This window comes from Falco biarmicus, chromosome 20, assembly GCF_023638135.1.
Source record: "Falco biarmicus isolate bFalBia1 chromosome 20, bFalBia1.pri, whole genome shotgun sequence".
NCBI lineage: Eukaryota > Metazoa > Chordata > Aves > Falconiformes > Falconidae > Falco > Falco biarmicus.
In genome coordinates, this window is record NC_079307.1 from 1,822,287 (window position 1) to 1,838,356 (window position 16,070).

Here is a 16,070-nt window from a genome sequence, read left to right on the forward strand (position 1 = left end):
TTACAGACAGTTTCTTAGGAAAGACGAATTTTAAACCCAAACACAGGAACAAGTTTGAAATGGAGTATTATTGTACACAGAATGCAAATCACAAGTAATTGAGAGTGCTGGTTTGCTTCCCATTTAACAGCAAAAGAAGTTTTCAAGACAGCGCACTTCTACACAGGCTCGAACGGCTGCATCCACAGAGAGCTGATATGAGGGTCTGAATACAGAAAATACAAGAGGGAGTCAGTGCACGACAGCACTCTTTTGGTTTTTTCCCCCTCAAAACACAATGAAAAAACCAAGCTCTGGCTCAACACAACTACTGTTCAGCTTACGGTGGTGCCTTGCAGCTCTGTACGACTGCACTGTGTTGGACACGCACACGAACAGCTCCCGTTTTCAGGGAGCTGGGGAAAATGAAATGCTTTCCTCAACACTATGTAATCAGCAAGCGGTGGGCTGGAAACAGATTGCATATGTCCAGTAGATCCCACAGAGCTGAGCGCCCACCTGAAGTGCGTACTGCTCTACACCTAACATGACAGAAGCACAGAAGCTTGCAACTTTTTCTGGAGATCAAATCTGGCTGCTCTCACCACCTGCCCTTTAGCAAGAGGTGGCTAGAGCCTTCTGCACAAACGCCTGCAGAAAAACGGAGCTTGCTGGGAGCATCACATGCACACGGAGTGAGTTAAGGTTTTATCATTGGCCTTGTTTGTTTTCCCAAAGCAGTATTTCCAGTCTTGGTCCAATGGAAACAGACTTTTAGCCCACCCAAATGCCAAAGTGTGCCTTTGCCACCGTTACGCTATGCTCAATTTAATGTGAAAACTACAGTGAGGCAATGAACTGGCATTAGAAAAAAGCTGAACTTTTTGTCAGATTTTGTAGTCCTTAACAACAAGACACAGAGAGGGGCTGCTTGCTGCTGGGCAGCTCCATGTTGGCTGTGAGAACGGACTAAGCTCTATGCAGGAGAGCACAGGCGCCTGAAGCCTAGCCAGCAAGAGCGTAAGGAAGGGCTCCCCATCCCTGGTTTCTGTTTTCCTCACTCTACGAAAAGAAAGGGGGTTCTGGAGATTAAAACTAAGATCTTGCAATCCAAACTCCTGGGGTCTGTTCCCAACCGGGCTGCTGACTTTAGAGCGCATGCAAGTAAACCTGCTTCATCTCACTCTGACCCAGCTCCTCCCATGAAAACACGGAGGAGATGTTGCTGCTTCACCCTGTGAGCAAGTCTGCAAAACACAGGCTTCGAGGCCCCTGGGTGGAAGGTGCAGAGGGTGCACAGACCAAGCAGCTGCCTGGTACAACCACAAACCATTGTCCCACCATCCCAGTGAAGTGCCGGCTCTGAAGCTATGCTCCTCGGAGCCCACCAGCAGAAAACACAAATGCCTTCCATCAAGGTAATTGAATATTGAGCTGTTTGCATAATGTCAGAGATCAGGGTGAATGGCTGGGATGGTAGGGCTTCCTGGCAGAGCTCATCCTTCCAATGCCACATCCAGTGTCTGTAGGAACTGTGCTAGACTTCTGCCCTCACGTGTTGCTAGCGGTGCAGAGTTCGCAGTCCACCCCCTGAATGATCCTTTTCAGCAAACAGTCTCTTATTGACATCCCTAATCAATGACAGACTACAGTCTTGGAGCTCCAAACCCATAAAATTAGTAAGGAAGCAATAGCAAGCAAGCACACCAAGAGCATCTGGGAAGCCACCACGCACAACAGGGCTATGCTACATCATCCCTGGCTGGTGGTTCCTTCTCCTACTCCTCAAGACAGCTGATGTAGTAAATGGAAGTAGTAGGAAAAAGAAGGGAAACAGCAGCCTGGCAGCGAAAGGCAGGGTGAAGCCGCTGCTCCAAGCAGATATTGCACTTAAAGATATATAGGGGTTCTGGATTGCCGTTTGGGATTATCCCATACAGAGCATTCTTCAACGCTTTGCCTAATCTACTCTTAAGCTACTTAATGCACATGCTCCCTCCTTTTCCAAGCAGGTGGTAAGGCTACCATCTCAGAAGCAGCACTGCTGAGAAACGGCTCTGACAAGCAATGCAAAACTGGTTTGCTTTGTTACATTAGATCCTGCCTAGTCTCGGGATGCCCTTGAAGCTCCCTAAAAATATACTTGTTGGCAGCAAGCGAATCCTTCCCTGTATTTTCACACAACGCATGCACAACAGAAGCACAAAGAAGCAAACATCGCTGCATGTCCATTATTAAGCAGCTGCCTCTGAAAAGAACAGAATATGCTTCCAGCAGTGCGCATGTTGGAGTTACATCACCTTCTCTCCAAACATGCCACGGAGTATGCAGCTCCAAGAAACAGCAGGCTATATGAAATGCACCGTTTGGTACTGTAACATGGAAATGAGCTGTGATCCTGCATGCTCCACTCTTGGGAAGTCTCCTCTTTAAGCACTTTACTCAGTTGAGAACACCTGGAGCAGCATCCCCTTGATCAGCAAAGTCCAGCACTGGTCAGTTGATGTTTCTTGCAGGAAATACAGCAAAACAGGTCAGCAAACTTGTGTGTTGGTGCATATTCTCTGTGTCCATTTGCCCTGTCACAAACCTGACAGCCAGGCAGCATAAGCTTGCAAAAACACTCAAGCCTTGGATGACCCGGAAAAGCAGCTGCCAAATCAACGTGTCATTCTGTGCTGGGTGGCACTGGACATCATGACCTGACAAACTTTCTAGAGCCCTCTGCACACAGTTGTTGCCATAGCAGGCATAGTAAACTGAAGCACAGTGACACTGCAATCAATGACAGAGCTAAAGCGGTCCTCAAGCCCATTGCTGTGGTCTAACCCACTGGCTGTCCATCACACGTGTCCGGTATTCCTCCCGGGCTCAGAGGTACTCACTCTCCTTCCAGAGCTTACTATGAGAAGCACTTTTGTATGGGAGCAGATTTACTTGCTGCGTGTCACTCATAGGTCAGCTCCTTTTCTCCCATGTCTTTCCGGTGACAGCCTCTGGGACTAAAATGTGACACAGCAGGCAAACTACGAGATAATCCTCAAGTCCAGCTAAGCTGCCATTTGTAGGGTCCGTACTGGGGACGGTTCTCTTTTCCAGGACCACAGTCTATCCTACTTGCATCCTACTGTTCAGGCAGCAAAAGACGCCAGAACAAGACCAAGACCATGTCAGAGAAGTGGCCACGAGAGACAGCTTATCTTTGTCCCTAAGGCAGGACAGCAGCTGAGATTTCTGCACTGCTTTCAACCTCCCAGCTATCTGGGCAGTGGGGATGGGTCCCTGATGCTGACTTCAGGGTTATTATCACATCTCCACACTTCATTCTCTCCACACCTTCCTTCTGGTAAAATGGGTGGTGCGGCGCAGGCACAGGGCAGGCTGCTTAGAGAGCAGGGACAGCATTTGGTCCTCTCTTCACCTGTCCTGGAGAAACATCTATCAACACTGTCACATCAGGTCCCTGCAGGCCACTGCCAGGTGGAGCCTGAGGCCATGAAAGCAAATCTTACATGCTGTCTGCCTTTAGATGTTAGAGATGTTCAGAAACATGGGGCAAGACAACACGGTTTGTGGGCAGCCTGCATACCCTCTTCTCAAGCTGTCCAGCTCAGCAGATGTCAGGCATCTTCATTCCAGGCTCTCCATCAAAACAGACACTACACGGCGGAAAGGCATCTTCAGCCCCGACACTGGGTTTAATCCATCACCCAGCAAAAACAGAGGAGCCTGGAAGCAGCCTCATTTAGCACTGGCTGGAAAAATTCTTTACAAGAAGCTCCCAGACATGTTCAGTAAACACTGAAAATCAAATCATCCCATGCCTGTGGCTGCTTCTCTCCTCCACTGCCGACTACACCAGCCCTGGTTAATGTGCTGAAATGCCTGCTTTGTCCAGGCCACTAGAAGCAGATGGCGCAACAGCTGCGGTCTCGAGCTCATTGCTGGAGCCCTTCAGAACCAAGAACTCCAGCAGAATGTCCAAGAGGCAGAAAACCAGGTGCCTGAAATGGAGAGAAGACAAAGCTTAGGCTAGTCAGGGCACAGCGGAGCTAGGAGAGCAGCTCCAGACACGCAGAAGCCACAGCTCATGCAAGTAAGAAGTATTCTGACTGCCATCAGGGGAAAGACAAAAGATCTTGTAGTCTAGAAGAGATGTTTCAAGGGATGGTTCAGGGTTTTTTTTTTCCACCCCCAAACCACTGGGTGTTTGAAGCTGCTGAGCACCACAGAAAACACAAATGCAGCTCCTTGGCTGAGGTGGCACATAATTTCTCTGCAGTTAATCACAAAAACATTGCTTTCTGAATGCACAGCAATGGGTATACAGAAAAACGCTATCTACACATACATGCAGCTCCCTAAGCTCTTCTAAAAACAACAAACTAACCCAGGATTTGTCTTATTTCCTCTGACAGTCCCTTGACATCCACAAACTGAGCAGGCCCAACAATATAATTAACAAGACTGGCGCAATAATCTTCAGCCAGACCACGGTCCTAAACATGCACCTTCATAATAAGCAAACCAGATGCCCTTCAATAATGTCAGTCTAGGAGAATCAGCCAGGTATTTTCTGTGCCAAGAAGCTGGCAGCGTGAATGTCACAGCAAAGCCCTGAGCGTGGCTTACAGACCCTATTGCAAAGGCTGTCAGCGTAAAGAGCCTACAAATCCATGTACCTGTTTATCACAGGCTGGCCCAGGGACTCCAGTACCAGGTTCCAGCTCATCCGGCATTTACTGGTTCCGAGGATTTCTTGGATCGCATCTGTCAATGTCAGGGACAAAGCTTTAGGAACGGCACATTTCCATGGTAGTAAACCAGGGTCAATCTTCTGCTGATGGGTACTAAAAGTTTGTGACAGTGCTCCAAACCTGAGGCACCTCATGCCCAACGTTACCCTGACAAAAAACAGTCAGGGACAGGACTGAATGTCAGAAAAACATTCCAGGCTGGAAAGGCGTATACTGGTAGGGCCTCTTCATCCCATTCATGTAAAGAGTTAACAGTTCAGACTGCACTCACATGGATTAGGCAGCAGCTGCTGTAATGCCAAAGGTCCCCGTGTCAAACTTCAAGAGAGGGAAATCCAGTGCAGCTGGGCTCATGATTTCAGTCTGGTGGAAAAGCCACTCTTTAGCACGAGAAGCCAAAAAGGCTTTGCCTTTTGACTCTTCTCAGCAATGGTACCCTCTGGCAGCAGGTGGGAGCACAGCGTGGCGCTGGCTTTCCTGAGCCCTGCCTCGTTTGAGGTGGCTCAGTGGGAACAGGACCACCAGCACTAAGCACAGAGTATGTGGCCAGTCTGCATCCGGGAACCACCAGGACACGTGTCCTTTTCTCTGTGAGCCGGGCCGCTCCCCGAAGGCTTATGCAAACTATCTAGAACTGGGAAACTGCGGTTTTCACTTGCAGGAAACCATTCAAACCTCAAAGGTCACGAACGTTTCCCAGCATCTTGGCACCAGCAGACTCCATCTCTATGTTTAACCACATTTCCAGAGATGCCAACGCACTGGAGGGTTCCCCAGCCTCCCCCACCGCTCCTTTCTCAAGGGCGGCTGACACGTCTCTGGGGCACACTTACTAGGCAAGATCCCCATCAGGCTCTGCAGGGCCTGCTCTGCTGCTGCTTTCTTCTGCTCCTCTGTCCTGGCTGGTTTAGGCACTGCTGGTAAAACTCCTCCAGGCCAGATGGATTCTTGTAGCAACTGGAGGTACTGGACCCAACGCTGGGTGCAAGTCAGGTTAACCACCTGGACTTCCAGCCACCTGTGAGCACAAGCAAAGAGACAGAAACGTCCAGAAAAATCAGGCTTGGTACCAACTCGGAGGCTTTCTGCCGATCAGAGGCCCTGGAGGGGTAAACCAGCTTGCTGGGTAAGTTAACACGCAGTTTTCAAGTCTATATGCCAAATATTTTCACAAGTATTAATTAGCTGAATTTCCCCATGCACCAGAAGTAGGTATATATTCCCTAGCTCATAGACAGAAACACACATGTAAAGTCACAGAGAAAAAGCAAAGGCCATGAAAAGTTCCATCGCCCTGCTGCCCCCAGGAAACCAGGGAGTAACTGGTGCACGGGTATGGGACATGACTGGCCTTAACCTCTGAGTCACATCCATGCACAAGCCGAGACAGAGCTGGAAGGCCTGGTGTTTTAACCCTAAACCATGACTGACTGGGAGGACATAAGCATGTTCTGGCAACCTCAGCTCCTCTCATCAGTCCCTCTGCTACCAAGAGAGTCAAGGGTACCTTGACTGGAGACCAAAGCACGTGCTCCAAGGATGGCAAGGCGCAAATATCCTCCTGTTTCATGCTCCCCTCATCCCCCTGCTTCCCTGCTGTCCAGCCCTGTTCCATCACAGGTGGCAGGCAATGAAGTCATCGCCACTCCCACCCAAAACCTCATGCTGCACATCTATTAAAAGGAAAGTTAGGTACCTGCCAACACAACCGCTGGTCGGCCCTCCTGCTGGGTCAGGACTGTGCCCTTTATACGGTAACAACCTGCAAATCCCGAGGCCGCAGGAATGCCGCTGCTCCACGTAAGGGCTCAGAGGCGTTTGCAGCCTGCATGGGGGAGATGTGTCCACACCACCCAAGCGCTGGCCAGGGCAAGTTTCTAAATCACTCATGCGGACCCTCTTTCCCAGATGTGAAATCACTTCCCTATGTAATAGCAAACCCCGCAGCCATCAGTCAAAACTCGCCACAGCCTAAAATCTTTCCCCCCAGAATAAGGAGAGGCCAGCGGACGATTCCCTGGTGCCACAGAGGCCAACAGGAGAGTCCCCATCGATTCAGCAAGACTGGGATTTGGTGGTGCAGCACCAACAGTGACAGCCTGTTGCTGCCACCCTCATCAGTGGGAGGCTCCGGAGCAAAGAGAGGAGCGTCGGCATGGGGCTGGGGTAGGGAAAAGGCTTGCGATTTCGCCAGTACTTCAAGAGTCCCAGAGGAGAAGAGTCCGCAAGCAGGGCCAGGAGACCCGTTCCTCTTGGCAGCTGGCGTTCGTGCTTGCAATTCCGTCACCACTACGCCCCGGCAGCTCATAGTACATCCAAGAGCATGGGTCCTGCCAAGGCAAACTTTATTTAACCTGCGCTCTGCCAGACTGTCTGCATTCTTCTCAGGCGAGGCATTCAGGCCAAGGGCGTCTTTCCCCATCTAAGTGGGACAATGTGAGCAGAGAGTCGGGAATAGCAACACCTAAAGGTAACCAGGGGCAAAGGAACAGCAGGTAGCCATCACCGGGGCCAGAGCTGCAACACGATGCTCCCTTCTTCAGCATGAAACAAGGTGCTTAGCTGCAGGTCTTGAATGGTGCACACCTAGGAAGTGCCAGCTGCAAAGGCAAAGACCATTAAAAAGACTGAAAACAAGCCCTGGCACAGCAGCAAGGCCTGTTACGCCTCTGAGCAAGGCATTACAGGAGCATGGGCAATGCTCCTGGTGATCCCAGTAACGGCACTGGAAATGGGGAGACACAGCCTCTACGCTTAGCCTCACCAGGGATCCCGAGTACTGAAGCTGCTACAGGAGTGCCAGAGATCCAAAGCATAGCTTCTACCTGTCTTAAAGTACAAAATGTCACAGCACAGACTTGCCTGGGAAAAGGCTGCGTTTGAAATACAATTGCTTGAAAGGGTTTTTATCTCCAGCCATCAGTAGAGTTTAGCACCTTGGATCACGTTAAAGCCTCCAGCCATCCCCAACTAAATTAAAGTGTTAAACTGCAGCTCCTCTAGAGGCAAGAGCTTTTATTAACAAGGTTTTTCATTAACATGTTTTCTTATACAACCTGCTTTACTAATTGAGAAAACATTTGACAAGCAACAGAAGTTCAGAGACTTGGGGACAGAGCTGTAAACAGTACAACCCTGCATCTAGGGAGATCAGATGGAACGCTGACTTGAAATTCATCTCAGCCATAGTCACTTACCATCCTTTAAAAGGCCGTAGAAAGCAAAGAACAAGCTTTCTTTTTCTTAGGAATGTTCCTAAAATAGCTAAAAAAAAATCAAGCAAATACTGAGCAAAGTGAAACTTAGAGAAGACAGCATGCATTTCCAGACAGCTCAGGAGCAGACTGAGGACTGACAAATGCTGGAAGGCCTCGTACAAACAACTTACCATTTCTAGCTCATTTATTTCCATAAAGTCACCAGAACTAGGCAACAAGGCCTAGAAGTAACATCTATAAATCTGATCACGTGTGCATGCATTGCGATTACTTAAGTGCTTACAGGTCTTAGTTCCCACAGTTGCAAAACACCATTGATGGATTTTTTTATTTTTTTTTTTGCTTGGTCTGACAGCTCACTGCCTAAAGGGCAGCATCTGAGGACAGCTCCATCGGTTTTGTCCCACCTGCGCCGACGCGTGCCACAGCTCCGAGCATGTGAGATCCTGAGAAGAGGCCAACTGGCCCCATCACACAGTGCTCAGGCAGCAGGATACTCACTGCTAGGAAAGGGGGAAGAGGTATCCAAACCCACAAAGTACAATCACGTGCAAAAAAGCGGAAACTAGACAGGAAAGGGGACAAGAAAGAAGGAGAAACCCAAGCTGGGGGCAAATGGAAGGAAGACTAACTGTGCTCTGGGTTCCCTTTTGCCATTCTATCGGTGTGTGGACCCATTCCAAAAGCACTGGAAAGAGAAGAACTGTCAAGACTGGTCCATCTGGCTCAGCATCTTCCCTGGGAGAGCAGCTAATGCTCTCAGACACTTTGAAAGAAATTATCAAAACAGAGTAACCTGCCACGAAGAGTTTTCCTTCCTACTCTCAACGTGCACCTGTTAAAGTCATCGCCAGCACCCACTCTGGGGAACGCACACTACATTTGCACAACACGCACAGGGGCAGGCACCAGCAACGTTCATTCAATGGTGAGGAGCAAAGTAACTCCTCAGCTCTCACAACTGTAGTTGCAACCCAGGGTCACACCAAGCTTTATTGAAAAAATATTTTTTTTCAATAAAACCCCGATTTCTATGGCAAATTGACCTTTCCATCAGGCAGACTCGCTGTACCGCGATCAGGATTAAGAGCTCAGGCTTCTCACAAAGGATCTCCAAATACGTGCGGGTCCAAAGCTCACCTTCACCAGCAGATCACAGATGATTTTTTTGTACTATTAAAGGACTAAGCATCTGAGATTCATGTGCCACATTGAATGTACACACACGCCTGCTCCCAGGTAGAAATAAATCCAGCAAGAAATAGATGTGGTTTTTTTTTTTTTTTTAATGTCTGATGACTTACTATTCCCATTCTGCTATTTCATGAAGAAATAACCTTAATAAGAAAGAAAGAAAAACAAACCCATCACCGAACCATCTCCTTACACTTTGGTTGAGACCAGAAATAGATAGAAAGTGACCTCCTGGGCTCAGATGTTCAAATGCTTTGCTAGGGCCCAATGCAAAGAGACAGACTGCAAAGGCTGTGAACCCCTGGACACTAGTCTGGAGGTGCATAGCTTGCCCATGCTGTAAGGGTCCTCTGTTTGAAACAGCTGCTGATGGAGGAATGAAATGGCTCCTAAAAAAGAGCTGATTTAATGCCATGGCTTAAGCTGGAACTTCAAGGTCAGCTGAAGGGGCCCATTAAGACAGGAACGGCAGAAATGCCCTGGGAATGAGAAACAAGGCCTGGGGGGTACATACCTTGGCCCTCCTCCAGCACCTAGAAGCAACAAGCGCTGCTAAGACAGAACAGCCTTATGGTAAAGGCAGACTAAGAGTCAGGAACAGGCAAAACACAGTGTATAGACTCGGTTTTACCTGCCTCCTGTGAGCCAGACGCGCCCACTTAAGTGGGCTACCCAGGGACTTCGCCCACAGGCAGAGAGAGCTCAACTCCGCAAGTAAAGGTTCGACAGGTTGGATTTGCTTAGTCTGGAAAATAGAGATGGACCAGGAATGGACAAAAAGAGATGGTACTCCTCAGATTTACAAACAGCTGCCAGAAGGTAGTAAAACTCTGTTTTTCTCATCCATCAAAGTTAGGATAGGAACTGCTAAGTCCACTTGAGCCGAGTAATGGTTGAGTTAAATATGCCGATTGTAATAAAAATCGGAAGCAACAGTGACTTCCCCCCCCCCCCCCCCCCCCTCAAACTGGGCATTTTAAGGCTTTAGGGAAACACAAATTGGAGGCCACGCTAGGAAGAAGACAAGAACGCCTCTACTAGTCTGCATTAGCTGTATAAATACAAATAGCTCTATAAATATACGTGAGCTGTGCATAACAGTAGCAAGCCCAGCTCAACATCTACTACTTTCCACCCCAGAAGGCGGCCTCCATTTCCCTGAGGTCAGTTAACACGGCATGGCTAACCAGAAGCTCAAAAAAGACCCGTGAGACCAAGGTAGCGAAAAGGATTTAAGAAAAAAGCAACATCTGGAAATGCACAAGGCATTCAAGCATCTGACTCTTATGAAATAGAGAGAGGCTGGTACTTAAATCACTAGACCATCCCTCCCTTCACAGTACTTGTCACCCAAATTCCTCCCCAAATTGTGCCTCAAACCACAAGAATATCTTCAACTCAAGAGCTCAGAAAGAGCAACATTTCAGTGCTCTGACTGTAAAACATTTCTGAGCAAAGCTTGTAAAACTGAAGAAGCAGCTGCAGCGGGCACAGTCAGAAGAATGGAAAAACACCAACGGAGAGCTTTCGCCCCCAGGCTCGGCTTTTAGCACCTGCTACTTCAGCCCACATCCACCTTCTCCACGCAGCCGCCAGCAGAAACACGTGCAGCCCGCTGCTGGCACACTCAGCTCAAACACCTTCAAAAGCAAACCCACGCTTGTCCAGGCCATCAGTAAACCCTTTGCAGAGGAAGGAAACAGAAAAGAAAAAAAGCCCTCCATAAATCAAAGAGTACAAAGCATCCCAAGCCCTTTTAAACTTCTGGCCAAAGACACACACGCAAAAAGTAAACTATTCTTCTCGCCTTACTGGAAATGTTCCTCTCCTGCTGCCCTATAAAAAGTTTACAATTGTATACGCTATGAACAATACGTCCTGTACGCCTGCCTAAGCACACGGTAATGAAGTGTTTGACCAGTGAGGCAGCATTCCCATGGCTGAGTGCCTCCCCCTTGAACAGAGTGTCTTGCCAGCCTCGCATCTCCCAAGCATAAGCTCCACGGAGGGCAGCTGCACCGAAGGAAGCAAGAAACAAATCAAACTGCAAGCAGTTGACACCAGTAGCATTTGCATCCAACGTACCTTCATCAGATTTGCCCGTGCTGGCACCTTGCCAGCGTAGGGCAGCAGGATTTTTCTACGTCCTCAACCCAGGCAGCGAGAGGCGGAGCTGGAGGAAGCCCTGGGAGAAGTGGGTACGCAGGACATGTTACTGTGGGGCAGAGAGGAGTGAAACCAGATCATCTCCTACTGCCTGTAGGCATGAAACCACACTTCAGTGTGGGGACTTGGGGCACCACTCTGTGCTGCTCCCTCCAGAACACACCTGCTGCAAAAAAATTGTCTAAACACACAGGGCTCCAAATCCAACCTCTTCTTCCCCTAGTGAGTTAACCGAGCTGCTCTGTTTTTTGCTTTTCTCAAGTCAGATCTCCCCGCGCCGCCGTGGGGCTCAGGAAAGGGGGAGAAAGCTATGTGATTAAAAAAAAAATCGTCCAAAAACCCCCTTGATTTTTAACAAAGCATCCCAGCTTTCGGTAACATCTTCATCAAGTATTTATTGAGCCAATTAAGCTCTCAGCGGTGCCCCAGGGAGAGGCCAGGCTGTCTCAGCCAGGTCCTGCTCAGAGCAGATTGCTTCATTAGCCCACTTCAGAATCAAAATACATAAAAACACCATTAACCCTTCACAAGCCAGGGAAAACTAAAACTAACAGGGAGACGTTACTTCCTCTCAATCCTTTTCTTCTTTGTCTATTTGAAATAGGAAGTTGTTGTGGGTTTGTTTTTTGTTTTTTTTTTCAATATGGGATAAAAGTTGGCACGTATCTAATTGCTGAAACAGAATCAAAAGAAAAGAAAAGACAGATGCAGTTAAAATAATGTTGCAATTGTTATCAAAAGCACAGAGTGCTTGCTTCATTCTAGTGGCTGGTTTTGGAAGAATGCTGCTTCTAGAAGAGGAAAAAAAAATAATTCTGTTTGGGACAGAGATTCAAAGCTGGATCCAAAATTTCCAGGTGCTTGGAGACAACTGAATTGAGGCCCGTTTCCAAGCTGGTTTTTATTTACATACACACACGAAGACACACAGAGCCCCGAAGATCGCTTTTGCTGACATACCACAGGCCTGCGATTTCTACTGCTCCTTGCAGCTACGATACAAACAGCCAAAGACAGAGCTGAGGAGGAAGATGCCGTGAGGTTGGTTCCTCTACATACAAACTCCGATGCTGGCTTTTTGGCTGGGGTGCACACCTGCAGGTCAGAGCCTTCGCTGCCACGTACCTGGGCCTGCCAGCACAGCCCACCGACGTGTGGTGGCAAAGGTCCTTATTAAATGTGCCCAAATCATCACCCCCAGGTGACAAGCCAGAAAAGCAAATGGATTTAGTTGCTCCAGCCACACCGACATTGCACGTTTGGCAGCTTGTTTCTGCCAGCAAGACTCCCGAGGTGCTGCCCGAGCCCAGAGTGGAAAGCTCCCTGCCAGCTACAAAACCAAAAGAAAGTGGGAGCAGCCATGCTGGGAACAGCTTTAGCATAAACCTTCCTGGTTTCTCCTGGCACGTGAAGAGCAGGAGTCAACCCTCAGCTTTAATGTCTTTTTCAGAGACAACACAGGGAGGGAACGGGGAGCCTCCGCAGTGAACGCCTGCCCACGGCACAGCCACGTCCCCCCCCAGGATACCCCCTACACTGGGTGACACATGGACAGCCCAGCGTCGTGCTGACCCCCAGTGCGACCAAGCACCGAGATGAGGTCTGGCTCACCGTTTCTGCTGTTGGACATGGCTCCTGCAGGGCTCCAGATGGCCAGGGCTGGGCAGAAATGCTTGCCCATGAGCAGCACGTTCCCAGCACGCCCACAGCTGCAGGTGCTTGGCTGCCCAAGCAGGCAGGTTTACTCAGGGACACTTAAGAGGGTCAAGCAACACTACATGCTGGTGGCACTTTCAAGTCAAGAGGGTCAAGGAGGCTGCCAAGGGTCTTTGGTTTTGGCAGTTCTGTTGGCACAGAGATCAAGGAAGAAAGAAGAGAAAAACCACCCAGCAAGCAACTCCCTGAAGCTTTGAGCTCCTTGACTCACACCAGCAGTTGCACAAGTGCTTGCAACACCTGGCGAGACACAGGCAGGCTCTGGCGCAGAGCCTCAAAGCCAAGAGGACAGCAAGAAGGCAAGGGCAGCCTGGGGTTGCACATGGGGGAAACCTCCAGCAACAGCCCACCTGAACCCATCTTGTGCAACGGTTGGGCACCGTGCCGCATCTCTGCCGAAGGAGGGACGGGAGATGCGCCATGAGACCAAGCTGCAGCACCCTTTGGACCAGTGCAGGTGTCTGGAGTGCCAAAGAGACATCGGGCTCAGCTGCAAGGGCCCTTTGCCACCCTGTTTAATCAACAATCCAGGACCTTTGTCAATCACAGGCCGTGGATATCAGTCCAAGGGGTTCTCACTTGGTGGAGCTGAAAGCCGAGCAAGCCCCCGGTGTGAGGGCTAATGAAAGCAGCCACACTGCTGAACCGTTACCCCTCAACACACACAATAAAGCAGGGATGGGGGGGACACAAAACCTGACAGCATGGAGAGATGGGAAAAGACAGAGGGAAGGCCATGGCAATGCAACAGTCACCCTGGAGACGGGAGGCCCCACTGCTGATAGTGGTTTTTACCTCTGCAGGGAGTGACCTCCATAGCAGCCAGCTCTGAGACCACTTCAAGGGCCATGGAGACACATCCTGCTCCCCCCAGCCTTGCATCTCCTGTCAAAAGTGCACTGAATGTGCAGGACAGCATTGGAAAGGACAAAACCTGGAATAACCCACAGCCCTACAGGCTGCAGCACCATTCATGTCAACCACATCCTCCCTGTACCTGCCCCAGCGTGTGGCATCAGCTTCCTCCACACGCCGTAGTTGCCCAGATGGTTTCCATAGGCAAGCAGGTTGCCTGTGTCGAGGTGTTTGCTCTTTAGACCAGGACCTAGCCAAACTGTTTATCCAAACCCTAAGAGACTGAAGCCCCTGCCAAAATCTAGGCTGCAACAAGAATTCAGATGCTCCAGACCTACTGCTGATAGGATGAAGACTACCAAGACTCTGTGGCCTTGCCCAGCTCTTGACCCCCAGCAACGCTGGGTAAGATCTAGCACCTCAAATCAGAGACAACCCCTTGCTACTACAGCCTTCCTAGGACTACTCAGCCCCATTTCAGTGTACATACTCAAAACTTACCCTGTGCACTGGCCAAGTGCCCCTTCTCTCCTCTGTTCCCATGCCAGGGCCCAGTGTCCCTCACTGCAGCACCCCAGAGTCAGGCTCCCCACAAGACCATGGTCCAAGACTCAGCTCAGGGGTAGACCTGAGCTCAGACGGACCTTCCTTTCCCCTGCTAGTTCAGCAGTGGCTGAAACCTCGGGAGAGCCAGCTCAAGAGAGGAAACCCTACAAGGAAAACAAGCCAAAGCTAGCCAGACTCGCAAAGGGAACCAGAGCTAGAAGAACTTGCAAGAAACCACTCTCGTAAAAGCCTGATAGTCATCTGTAAGCAGTCTCGCAGCATCCCTGGCTCTCCATCTACATCTCACACAGAGTGGAACATCACCTCCCCAAATCCACCTGCTTTGCCGAGCAATGACGGGACAGGGTGCAAAGCCTGGAGGAGCACCGGAGTGACCCAAAGGGAACAGTAAGGCAAGCGGTGCTGAGCTCCTGGGTTAAGGCAGGGATAATTTGCATTTATTTTAACTCATGCTCAGTGGAACATGACACCGTCAAAGCTGCTGCGTAGTTCCACACGCTCCCTTATATACACACGCAGGGGCTTCCGAGCCCTGGCTGGGACTCTGCGCCCCAGCCCCACTCAGGTTACAGGGTGCAGACAGTCGGGGTGTGCCCAGACACCTTCCCTCTGCTCGGTGCTTTGCGCTGCCATGGCTGTCTGTGGTGATGCGTAGGAAAGAGCTTGGAAAAGCACACAGACCTGGATCTGCACCTGAAATTCTCCCAGGTCCATCCCCGGGATCCTGGCACTCTGCTGGGGCTCCCCTCCAGAAGGGGAAGCAGACGTGGGCCTGGGAGAACCCCAGCAGCAGCTGAAGGTACGTGTGAGCTGTCACCCCAGCTGCCTCCAGGTTGTCCTGGCACTGGCAGACCCCTGACCTAGTGACCATTGTGCTGTTGGGGACAGACTGAGGGCAGGGCACAGGGTCACAGCCATGGTGCGACACACATGCTTGATGTGTATTTTTAACACCACTTTGACTCACAAGGCTCTAAAAAGCACACAGATTCTCCAAATGGCTCTTCCACCAAACACCCCCAGAGCTCAGAATAGCCCCATCTACTCCCCTTTGCAAACAGGTCCCTGTTGCAGCCTCCCCACGAACGAGAGATCTACATTTGCAGCCCGTGGGAGGGAAGTGGACAGAGGAGGGGTGCAGAGCCAGAGCAGGGCAGCGGGTTTGTTTACAGGCACGGACCCAGCGTGTGGAGAGGCTGCTGGAAGCAATCCTCAGCCCTGGGGTCATTCCCACTCCCAGCGAACCTCCCAGCCCCTCCACCTCCCCTCCAGCCGCCTCTCCTTTCGGCTCCGAAAAAGGATCGCTCCCTGTTACACAACGGGATGAGCACTGCACGGATGCGGGCTTGCACACTCGGCCTCCCTTTTACTTAACAATACCTTTTTCGGTCATACAGCCTTCCTCTCCCCGGCTGCCATTAAACTGACAGTCAGGGGAGATGGATAGCCCCTGGCTCCAGCTATTTCAGCTATGGAGAAGAGGGGAAAGAGTGCGGTGGGATGCTCTATGCAGAGAGCGGCGAATGGAGCAGGGTAGGGAGGTCCCGTAATCAGCAACAGCGTGGTCACAGCAATCACTTGATGTTACTGCAGGGGATGTCATGGCCATCACAAGCCC

At 50.2% G+C, this 16,070-nt stretch overlaps 1 protein-coding gene across 14 annotated transcripts in view; it reads right to left on the bottom strand.

Annotated features, from left to right (window-relative positions):
• Nucleotides 1-16,070, bottom strand: part of SNX19 (sorting nexin 19) — a 139,624-nt gene that overhangs the window by 112,625 nt on the left and 10,929 nt on the right. For 6 of the 14 annotated variants that reach the window (XR_008819105.1, XR_008819106.1, XR_008819108.1 and 3 more), the window contains exons 9-10: nt 5,570-5,754; nt 4,662-4,749 (exon numbers count right to left, since the gene is read on the bottom strand). The exons of 3 other annotated variants lie outside the window; for them this stretch is intronic. Coding sequence is in view for 5 of the 11 variants with exons in the window: in XM_056322686.1 (XP_056178661.1) it covers nt 4,662-4,749; nt 5,570-5,754 (273 nt within the window). In the remaining 6 variants the exon portion in view is untranslated. 5 more of the 14 variants (XR_008819107.1, XM_056322690.1, XR_008819112.1 and 2 more) reach the window with 5 other exon arrangements.